This window comes from Eretmochelys imbricata, chromosome 1, assembly GCF_965152235.1.
Source record: "Eretmochelys imbricata isolate rEreImb1 chromosome 1, rEreImb1.hap1, whole genome shotgun sequence".
Classification (NCBI taxonomy): domain Eukaryota; kingdom Metazoa; phylum Chordata; order Testudines; family Cheloniidae; genus Eretmochelys; species Eretmochelys imbricata.
Window position 1 is genome coordinate 230,522,201 of NC_135572.1, and position 12,396 is coordinate 230,534,596.

Consider the following 12,396-nt stretch of genomic DNA (forward strand, 5'->3'; position numbering starts at 1 on the left):
AAGGCCACATCCATGTCAAGTTTCAAGTCTCTGCCCCATAGGTGCACTAGAGCAATTAAAAAAAAAGTTTCCAGAATTTCTTTTTTTTTTTAACTATCGGCAAAACAAGGTATTTTTCTTTAGCCTCATGGTCAGAAATGGTTGAACCATTTCAGCTGAAATGTTTAAAAAATAAATCAGCCTGGGGCACACAGGGAAAATTTCGTCCAAATGGCCAAAATTTGGCAAAGTTATAAGCAACTGAAACAGAGTCTTATAATGAGAAGAGCTGTGTAACCTTAATAATTGGCAGTGCTACCAGCCCCTCCTATAATAAGGAATTACTGGGTGAGGTCCTAATTATCTAAATATAAATATGAAACTAAAAACAATATTAAATTAACTGTACTGATGGTGCAATTTACCTTAAATTCTTCTACAATAATAGTTAGGGCTTCATGTCCAGCTTTCCTCATGTCTTCTAACTCAAGCTTGTGTTTCTCCTGTAAAAAAAAAATGTAATGAACATTATATAATAACTACACAGGGTTGATAGAATCATATACATTGAGATGCAATATCCAGTGAACCAAGTACACCTCTTTCCTAGTACAAGATTGTTCCTCATATTTCCTGGTATTTTGTACAAACTAGATTTAAAAGTCTCAAGCAATGGAGTTTCCATCACTTCTCTTTAGATACTATCTTCCTGCCCACCTCAATTCAGTCCAAAAAAGTAATTCCTAATATTCAGCTTAAATTTTCCATTTCTAAGTTTCTTCCTATTACTCCTTGTGCCATACTAAATACTTCTTCATTCTTTATATTTATACCCTTTAAATATCTGAATACCTATTGTCTTTTTTGTTATTACTTATTATATATATATTACCTTAATGCCTTTGCAGTTTCTTGACTAAGATATTTTAAATTTTGATTCTCTTTTGCCTTAAAAGGAGTTGGGGTGGTCAGTATCTTTCTGGATCAGAACTTTATGACTTTCCTCAATTCAATCCCTCAAACCCCATGACAATTTTTATTACCTATATTTTAAACTCACTCTACTTTATCCGTATCTTTCTACTTATATGTTGCCCAGAACCTAATACAATTGCCCAGATGGCTTTCTGCTAGTATCATATAGAAGAATTTGACACTGGCAGACCAACCAATCTATGTATGACCCATAACAACTCAACAGGAAGCATTACAATTTGTAATCAAGACGATCCACTTATGTACAGGTATCAAAGAAATATTAATTAGGCTAGCAATCCCCAACTCATTCACTCTGTAAGATTCTAAGTGTATTTGTCTGTGTTTACCAAGATCTTGTTAGAAGTTTAACAATGTAACCAGACTAGATCATAGATGCTAATCCCCTTTCATATCTTAATTGCCTTAATTATGTATGCAGTTGTGTCCAGTTAACCTCAAGATCAAAGATGTGAGATACTGCAAGAAACCAGTAATATTATCTACACTGTCTTCAGTTTAACTGTCTATGCTATAATGAAGTACTGGCTAATTACCTTATGTGAATAAATGTAACTAGTTTACTCATGTATGCATAGGAAATAGAAGACTAGCTTCAAAGCAAAGGTCCACATTTCCTATTCTTTCCCAGGGGAAGGCCTTGCTATGGCAATTGATGTGAGGAGTCTTGTCAGCCTGCTAGAAGACTGATAAAGGAAAGCTTCAGGCCTGATTCTTTCATCTCTAGTCTGCTTAAACTTTGAACAGGGAAAGTATAAGTCATCTGGAAGATCTCCATCTTACATTCATTTGGATTAACCTGGAAAATGCTTGGAAAGACTTTAACAGACTTTACATTTAAGTTGCCTTTGAATTCTGACTTCTTGGGATGATTCCAGAGAATCTATTTATTCTATTACTGCTGTGATCCTGAACTATGAACGCTGAAAGTCACTTGTATGTATATTGGTCTTTTAACCATTTGAAACTCTCTTTTTTCCCTTTTATTATTAAACCTTTAGTTTTAGTTAGTGAGTTTTAGTTTGGCATCAGCGTGATTATTGGGTAAGATCTGAGACTCAGTCACCTGGGGATAAGTGTCTAGTCCTTTGGGATTGGTGAACCTCACATATGGTGAATCAGATTTTCAGTAACCCCTCACTATATGGGATGCCTAAAGGGGACTGCGTTTGACTTCTTGGTAACCAGTGTGGTATTACAGAGGAGCTGTTTTGTTACTGGCTTGGTGAATCTAAATATAGAATAAACCACCAATTTTGTGGATTGTCTGCCCTATTTCTTGCAGTCTGCCCTGAGTAAGGCATTCTCAATGTGGCACATCTAGGCACCCAGACACAAAGGGCTATTAGATGGCTCAAAAATACATTCTTTTTTTAAAGTGCCATAATGTTCAGTGAATTCATGTTTAGTTTACTGTCCACTATCACCCCTAAAACACTTACTATTCCTGCTTCCCAATTTTCTTCCTTTAAATAATTATACATTTCACAGTATTATAACATCACATTACTGCATTAGCTTGTATTTTTCTACATTGAATCTTATTTTGTTATTTTCTGTACATGGTTCTTAATTCTCTAGGTTACTTTGCATTATTTCTCACTAATGGCAGGTGTTCACAATTACTTTTAAATTACAATTCATAACTTTAGAATTTCACTGTCATGCTATTTACTACTCCATGTTGAACCCCTACTACACACCTCTCCCCAACTCACTACTTTGTTATTTTTCTTATTTTGCCAGTTTTCAGCACACACTGTTCTTCTCCAAGCCAATCTGAATTAATTTGCAATTAAAATTTAGAGACCATACCAAATACTTTACTTACATAGAAATATTACATCTTCTGCATTCCCTTCATACATTAATAATTCTAACAAAAAGAAATGTTGGTGAATTGGGGGAAGCACTAGAAGATAAATGGAACAATATAGCGTTTCCTGTATCTAAAGCATCTGTCAGCTCTCTGTAACCTGAGTTTGCAATTTGGGCATCTTGTTAGATCTTCTGTTGCTTTTTGAGATAGTAACCAGGATCAACACTTTTTTTTATCTGTTCCTGATAAGGAGGTTGAAACCCTTTCTCCCCCACCCCTAAACGTGGGTCTTGCTACAATGGTCTACTCTTGAGATTAAGCTACTACAATGTGCCGTTTCACAGATCCAGTTGGGCTCTCATTAGGGTTTTAAACCTCTGGAGTGGGGGGTAATCTGTGTTCAGGAAGGCAAAGCTCCCCAAATTTGTACATGCAGTTCCTCTCAGCTGATCAAAATGGCTGAGAAGGGACAACAAATAGAGGAGATTCTTCCCTTTTTATAACCTTGTAGTCCCCTCTGTTAGCTGACTCTATTCATCCTCAACATGTGACCACAGTCCCTGACCAGATGATCCATTGCCTACTTACTTCCCCCTGGAGGCAAGACTTGAAAAACTGGTGTGCTCTGGGTAGCAGCCATCTCTTTCTCTAAAGGTGCTAAATTTGAATATGTGGCCATTAGAGTTTAACAACCTTCTATTGTCAGCCCTGTACTACTGTCCTTTGGAACTGCTGTCCATCACAGAAGTAAAAGACTGCAAAAAGGCAAAGACCTGCCTTACACACAAAATGGAGTTTGCTGTCTCACACACAGTGTTCATCATCTCACAGAATCTAAATTGTACAGATTCTTCAAATCATCACAGCTGTATCTGGAAACACATTTTAAATCCATTGGAAAACGTGATCTCCAATGCAGAACAACACTTCAAGCAGGATATCTTGCAGTGAGTATATGACAACCTGTGTTACATGACCTGCACTGCTATCTATTACTTTCTGGGCAGAATTTGAAGAGTTGGCTTCAATTTATACAGTTTTAAATGTTTTGAGACATATTTACTTGAGACGCCAAATCTTTTTATGTGCAATACGCCACAGTTGCTATTAGCAAAAGCATTTAATTGGGAGCCCCGATACATTAAGAGAAAGGGTCTATTGGCCAATCACTCTCCCCAGTGCCACCTTGACTCTGGAATCTCCCTTTTTAGAATGTTTTGGTCGGGTTGTGATCTTTGGAAAGATGGTGAGTGGGGATGTTTTGCTCATTTGAATTAGTTAGAAGCTTTTTTTGGATGTGAAAACTATGTTGATTTTGTATTTCCTAGTTCGATTGTAATTGTAGATATTGTTTAAGCACCTAGGGTTAAGTTTTCAAAGATATTTAAGTACCTAAAGATGCAGATAGTTGTCTAGTGTGATTTTCAAATGAACCTAGCCACCTAATTCCCATTGAAGTCATATAGACAACTAAATATCTTTGAAATCCTGGGCCCTAGACCCTAGAATAGGATGTATTTTATGTGCTTTTAAATTTATGAAACATTTTATTGCCTAATAAATGTTTAGTTCATCAGTTAGATAGTACATCACGAATGCCTGACTAACACACATCATCCTCTTCCACTGCAGAACAATGTCCTACGAAACTAAATAAATATTTTGCAAATTAAAGAACTGGACTAAGTATGGAAATTGAAATATAATTTAATACAGATAGTTTATGTACCCAAGTGATAACAGTTTATAGTAAGTGAAAGCAGTATTTAATTAAATTTAAACATTTTAACTGTTTGCTACATCTCTAGATTTTTCAATAAACGAGTTTGAATCATAGCTTTTCACATTAGCATACCTCCTGACCTATCTGCAGCAAAAGTATTTGGATACTTGAAGGATATCACCTGTAAATTTTTAGGAGCAGTATTGAATATCAGACTCAAAGCAGAAGATTTAATTGGGGGCGGGGGAGAGAGGGAGGGATTTTAATATGCAAATACACTACTATGTTCAGATAACATCACATTGGGACTGTAACATCTGGTTATATAAGTCAGGTCACATCATATGACACATATCAATGACACCACATGCTAACTCAGACATTGTAAAAAAAACCCACACTTGATATGCTGAGAACTAGCAACTTTTTTAAGTACAAAAGAATAGAATCTACTGTATGGGAAAAATACAGTCCAGAGCTTAATATCCAAAACTTCACAAGTCATTAGCAAATTAAGTTAGCTATAAAAGAAGTGAACATGGGAAAGTGCAGAAAGCAGGCATTTCCATGTCACTGTATCTTTGATCACAGATATGGAAAAGGGGATTGCGGGTAAAGATCACTTTCAGTAACAATTCTAGCAGAATAGTATTGGAGAATAAATGTTATGAATTGAAAAATAGTTAAAGGGTCAACACAGGAAAATATTTTTTCAAAGATCATTTCAAATACATCTCAAATGTAAGTGAGCAATACCAAGATTGATGGGACCAAAAATGTTAGTTTCGCTGTGAGAACAACATTTGATCTTTGTTTATAAGATCAGGTCCCGCCTTTGGCTCGAATGGAGGCATCTGAAAAAATGCAAAACAGAAGGATGACCACTGAGATACCCCATAAACTTCTCTTCATAGTGAATCTTTCAAGTTTTAATATAAAATAACTTGTTCATAGCATGTATTGCTTAGATGTGGGTAAGTATAAACTAGTAACTCATGCTCATGGGATTATTATATTCAGACTAGATTATAAATAGTTATATGAAAATGTCAGATTAAGCACATGAGTACTTTAAAAAATTATGAATAATTATTTTTGCAAAAATCAAGGAGAGATGGATCACTCGACATGCCTTTCTTAATGAAAAAAACTGTGGATAAACCAGCAGTTTCTCTCTTTGGATTTAGTATATCTAATAATCTTAATTTGCTAGTAGTGAAGAAGAAAGGACAGTATGTAGGGGACAAGAATAGGTAGAAACCACAAAGCTGAGTGCCTCCTAGACAAAAGCTGTATCCACTCATCCCTGTAGGCCAAGCTTGTACTGCTTGGTTTGTGGGTGCCACCTCGCATATTTTTTCAACCAACACTTTAGATTTAGTTCACACCATGGGCTGCAAATATTTAAGAATGTGCTTTAATTCCTTCTGATGGTGGTAGGCCTTTTATTTTTTAGGCTTCTTAAATACAATTTAATATCCTCATGGATACAGTGTTCTTTAGTGTCTTCTGACCTCACCACTTCAGAAAAAAACAGAAGAACAGGACATGAAACTTCCTGAAATTTTGAGTTTTGGAAGTGTAGATTTTGACTGATCATCTAACAAACAAGTTATGCCAAAGTAGTTTGTTTTTTTGTATTGTGGACAGAACAGTGGAATGGAAACATCCTGTGATAATGGAATACAGGGTTTTTCTTTCATATGAATTTGTCCAAAGCCCTCAGTATGACTTTGCCCCTAGGGAAGATAGCACTTATGTTGAACCACAGTGTGTATCAGAAATACTAATTTGATTTTAAGGAAATATAGGGAAATTGGAAAGTGGGTCTGAAAATGACTCAAGAATAATTCTGAGGTTTCATCTCAGGCATATGAGGATTTTAGGTCGTTTTATATTTTCTGCCTCCTGAAGGATCTTTGTGTGTGTTCAGCCCAACTTTGGGGAGCAATTTCTGTAAATTTGGGCAAACCTCTGACAAAACTCTTGCTGTTCCATTCCTTTATTTGACCACTACTTCAATGGAGAATGATCAAAGAAAGACAGATTTGGAATGTCACTAACAAACAAACCTGTCTTCTGGATGTTCTCATGTGTCTCTTTTTGCTCTCTCACAGCGGGAGCCCCTTACCAAGATGTTCATAAATAAGTAAATGCAGTCTTTAAAGGCATAGGCTTGTTATGATGTTCCAACTAGAATTTTTCTAAATGTGCTGGGTGCCACTGAGAACCTGAAGGGGAGGCATTTTGTACTGAAAGTTAAAACATACAGAAGCAAACTGTAGGAAGTTATTGTACAATGGCTCTCTCTCAGCATTTCTCAGCCCTTTCAGTATAGTGACCCCTTGTTCAAAGTAAAAAAAAAACAAAACACTCCTTATATTTACTATAAAAGTAATTTAAAAAAGTAACAATTACAAGACTACACAGATTTTGTGTTTATTTCATGAAGTTGACTCAGAATCATGACTTTGATGGCCAAGTGTGTGTGGGCAGTGAGGGCACAAGTTTTTTTTTTTTTTTTTTGGCTTTAGATTGCAATAAAATTTTCAATACTTTATGACCTCCTTGCTTGCCTTTAATGACTGCCTGGGAGGGACTGGGCGGGTTCTGACACACTGGTTGAGAAACAATATTGTATCTTTTCAGAATGTGCAGCAGGCTCCTGAGACATATATTGAAGTTATACCTGTTCAAGCAAGTATAGAAGTGTGCGTGTCTCAGTGCTGAATTTCTGCTCTCTCATGTGTTTATTCAGGGCCTTAGGTTGAGCACTGTTCTGACCCCCTCATACACTCTTGAGAATTGTAAAGAACATCAAACAGATACATATTAATCTCTCTTGTTTTGGCATGGGTATCGCTCTTTTGAATACATAAGGATACACTTAAATGTACAGAGCAGTCTAATGGTGTTCTTTTCCATTTAGTTGAGTGTTCTTTTCTTATTAACTTGAGAACCTATAGACTGGAGGCTAGCTAGAAAAGAGAGATGCCCAGCAAGTAGATATTGACCCTCAGTGACTAAGTGTGCAGCTGCCATGTCAACAGAATGCCAACTGGCTGCAGCGGAGCCTTAAAGGAAGATCCTTTTCAATGTAACATTAAAAAAATAGCTTTTCCCTTCAAAACAAAACAAGTACCACCATACATCGAACCAACATATGGGCTGGGGTCAGTTCCATGCAGGGAAAAATTCCAGTCCACATTTCTAGATATTCTCTGCCCTCAAGGAGACCTGCACAATCTTTACCACTCCCAAGTAGTCAAACAGTTTCTTGACTGAGCCTTCTCTTCTTAGGGAAGTCCATAAAAACCTGTGAACCCAGTTTCCCACTAAGCGTCTAGATATGTATGTTCCCCAGTTACTACAGCTGCCTCAGAAGTTTGCCTCCTATCCCTTCTATTCTGTTCCCTCCTCAATATTGAAGCTGGAGGGCCCATCCTCTGGGCAGGTGTTGTAGATGGGGATTTAAAGTAGTCTCACCTCTAAGACAAAGTGCTAACCCCTTCATGATCTGGCACAGTGTTATGTTTGTGTACCTCATCACAGGAGGATTGCATATAGGGAGGATCTGGGATCTCTGGAGTTCTGTAGGGAGAATATAGAATTTAATGGATAAAAAGCTTTTAAAAAGCTTTTATCTGAACTGTGACATTTTCTTCCTTCCTTACAATGAGTCTGATTCTGTGGACTTTTCCTTGGAGTACTGGAACCTACTGGAGCTGAAGAGATTTTTTTCCCCGTGGCATACAGCCAGAAAGCGTTCTTTGTAACTGCAGCTGGCAGAACTGTGTGTAGGCAAGGGAGAAAGGATACCCACTGAGTTGGACTTTTCCTCTTCATATAGTTCAAGCTGACTCCTTTTACTGTACCCAAGAGCAGAAAAGGCAACTACAGTGCACTCAGTAGTTATGGGTAGGATGCCCTGAACATACAGTAAGTATGGGAAAACTACTGCTCCTCGGTTTTGCAGCCAATGGGCTGCTGTTGTCTTTGTTTAGGTTTGCACTCCACATGGAAGACAGACAGAAGCAAGAAAAGCTGGAAGGACCAGGAGAAGAACATTTTAGTGAAAAGAGGATACTGATGAACATATCTGAAGAAAAAAAGGCATCTGAATGAACAAGTGGGAACTTCCTAAACTGCCTCGCAGACACGTCCGACTAGAAACCTGTGAGAGTGTCTGTCATCCAATGGCCACCCTTCTGAATTGCAGTTACTTCCTGTCACAACCAATGAAGGGACCAGACATACCAATTCAAAAGGGAAATGAGGTTTTATTTCAAAATAGCCTTTATATAACAATGATCAGCCCACCAAAATGAAGGCATGAATAATATTACAATCCCAGCTCTTAGGCTGTGCAAACACCACAAACAAATCCTGAGCACTCAGTACACCCTGCACTACATAAATGAAGGAATAATTAATAATACTGCCATTAAGGTGGTGAAAGAGGCCTGGTCTCCCAACTATTTTGTTCTTGTGATCAGCCCGGGGATTCAAATTAAAGGAAGACGGAAAAATCTTTCATGAGAATATCAGTAATCATCATTAGGAAAGGAATTCAGAAAGGTAATAATGTTAGAATGGGCAAAGATTAGAAATCTGCAGCAGCAGTTAGTATGAGGATGCATCTATTAGGGAGAAATAATATAATGGATGGAAAAAATACTGATTAGGACAAAGTCCTTAAAATATTGCCTGGCATTATTAAAATATAATGGAGTAGTAATAATCCATAATGACACATCTTAGGCCGCCTCAGGGCAAATGACATTCCTTGTTGTTTACATAAAGCTAGTCATGAAACATATTAAAAACATATCAGTAATATATTAAACCAAATCCATGTCATAATAAGCTCAATACATGCTTCTGTAATGGCTGGGAAAAGATCAGTGTTACCATATTGAATGGCAGCTACATGTTGGTGCTGAACCTGCATACCATCTGTAAGGCAGTTCTCCTCCAGAGTTAAACTGAGTTGGAAGCAGCTACTTTAGAAAGTGACACGCTTTCACCGTTCTCAGTTACAGCACTGCTGCACAAGCACAACTACAAGGAAGAACAATTGTCTGTATCACCTTTTATCTAAGCAATTAAGTGCAATATATCAAGATTTCCACCTCCCTAAAAATTAGCTTTTTTCCCCACAAAAAAATCAAGTAACTTTTTTTTATAAACTCAATAAATGCACATCAAGGTCTGTATCAGTCAATATAATTATATCTCAGTTGTGTTTTGACACTCTGGTACTTTAATGTCTCAACAATATAAGATACACTAGGACTTGACTCCCTCTCATTCCCACAGGGGTAAAGCAGGAGTAACTCCACTGAATTCAGTGGAGTTAAACCAGTATGAAACAGTAGATGTGTGAGGAGAATTAGTCCCATCGTGACCAATGAACATACACAGTAGAGCATGCTATTGTATATCAGATACAGATAAGTAACTATTTTTGTTTATCATAGAATGTATATTCTGTTATAAGAGCTATGGCACTAGAGTGTCTTCAGATCAACAGGTTGTAAGAAAAGGGGAAGTTACTCACCTTGCAGTAACTGACGTTCTTCGAGATGTGTGTCCCTGTGGGTGCTCCACTCTAGGTGTCAGTGCGTCCTGGCGCCGTTGATCGGAGATTTTCGGTAGCAGTGCCTGGTCGGGACACAGGCGCTCAGTTGGTATCTCCTGTCTCGTTGGAATCTTCCTAAGCGCCTGCGTCCCACACCCCCCTCAGTTCCTTCTCTACTGTGGAGCGATTATACTAGTACTCCAAAGTAGAGGGGAGGAGGGTGGGGAGTGGAGCACCCACGGGGACACACATCTCAAAGAACTTCAGTTACTGCAAGGTGAGTAACTTCCCTTTCTTCTTCGAGTGCTGTCCCTGTGGGTGCTCCACTCTAGGTGGATATGTAGCAGTTCCCACTATGGTTGGTGGGACTTTGGAGATGCGGCAGTGAGTACCGTAGAGAGTACTGTATGGCCTACTATGGTGTCTGCTGTGGTATCTTGCATGACAGCATAGTGTTTGGCAAACGTGTGTTCAGAGGACCACGTAGCCGCTTTACAGATGTCAGAAATGGGTACGTTATGTAGGAAGGTGATGGATGTCGACATAGCTCGAGTGGAATGAGTTTAATGCCTTTGGGCGGTTGAATATTTTGAATACGGTAAGAGGATCTGATGCAGTCAGAGATCCACTTGGACAGACGTTGTTTAGAGATAGCCATACCTTTCGATCTTTCGGTGATGGAGACAGAGTCGTGGAGATTTACAAAATGGCTTAGTCCTGTCTAAGTAAAAGGCGATTGTTCACCTGACATCAAGAGTATGCAGGGATGCCTCATGTGGAGTCTTGTGCGGTTTGGGATAAAAAGTAGGCAAGTATATAGGTTGGTTAAGATGGAAGGTGGATACTACCTTAGGGAGAAATTTAGTATGTGGTCTCAGAGTGACTTTGTCTTTGGAGAAGATCGTGTAGGGAGGATGGGCCATCAGGGTGCTTATTTCACCTACTCTCCTTGCTGATGTTATTGCAACTAAGAAAGCTACCTTCATGGACATATGGAGAAAAGAGGAGGTAGCCAAGGGCTCGAATGGAGGTTTCATGAGAGCGTGAAGAATGAGGTTAAGATTCCATGTAGCTGCCTTTGGGTAAATTTCAGGGTACAGATTTTGCAGGACCATGAGAAATCGTTTTATGGTGGGGTGGGTAAAGAGTGAATAACCTACTAACAGGTCGTGGAAGGTGGTAAACACCACCAGGTATACTCTGATGGAGCTAAGTGAAAGTTCACCCTGTTTTAGTTTCAGGAGGTAGTCTAGAATGTTAGGGAGGGTCACCGTATTGGGCATTAAGTGATTACATGAGTACCAGAGGGCGAAACACTTCCACTTCTGCAGATAAGTTTTATGAATAGAGTCTTTTCTACTGTGCAGAAGGATGTATCGGACTTGCTTGGAACAGGCTAGTTCATGGATTTGGATCCATGAAGGAACCAGGCTGTCAGGTGGAGCTTTTGGAGTTGGGGGTGAAGAACCTGTCCGTTGTCCTGGGAAAGGAGACCTGGCCTGTTGGGGAGAGCCCGTGGATGACGGTAGGACATGCAGAGTAGGTAAGGATACCACGTCTGTCTCAGCCAAGCCGGGGCAATAAGGATGACCCAGGCCTTGTCATCTACGATCTTCCGAAGAACCCTGTGTAGCAGAGGGATTGGTGAGAAGGCGCAGAGGAGAGTGTTGTTCCATGGGATGAGGAATGCGTCTCCTAGAGATGCAGTCCCGAGTCCCGCTTGGGAGCAAAATAGGCAACATTTTCGATTCTGGGTTGTGGCAAACAGGTCTATTGACGGGATGCCCCAGAGGGAGAAGAGCTGTTGAAGTACTGCGGGATGCAGTTCCCATTCGTATTCTCTCGAGAAGTTCCTGCTGAGTGCGTCGGCAGTACTGTTGTGGCAGCCTGGTAGATAGGAAGCAATGATTTGCATTTGATGTTGTATGCACCCATTCCATAGTCGGATGGCTTCCATGCAAAGGGAATGTGATCAGGCTCCCTCTTGTCTGTTGATGCAGTACATACATGCTATGTTGTCTGTTAAGACCCGAATAGATTTATGAGGGGAAGAAAGTGAAGGCATGCTCGCCTCACTGCTCTGAGCTCTAGATTTATGGGTAAGTGCGTCTGTGATGCGGACCACTGGCCTTGTGCCCTGTGTCCCCTAGATACACTCCCCAACTGATTAGGGAAGCATCCGTGGTGAGCATTAGCGTTGGGGATAGTTGCTGGAAGGAAACCCCCCGTGCAGAGGTTTTCTGGTCCTGTCCACCAATATAGGGAAGCTAGAACATTGGGAAGAGGAGTTAGCAGCAT

General features: G+C 39.3%; 1 protein-coding gene across 5 annotated transcripts in view; it reads right to left on the reverse strand.

Annotated features, from left to right (window-relative positions):
* Positions 1 to 12,396, reverse strand: part of CCDC91 (coiled-coil domain containing 91) — a 315,195-nt gene that overhangs the window by 164,648 nt on the left and 138,151 nt on the right. For all 5 annotated transcript variants that reach the window (XM_077825315.1, XM_077825324.1, XM_077825306.1 and 2 more), the window contains one exon: positions 405 to 482. In XM_077825315.1, the coding sequence (XP_077681441.1) occupies positions 405 to 482 (78 nt within the window). The remainder of the gene's footprint in view (positions 1 to 404; positions 483 to 12,396) is intronic.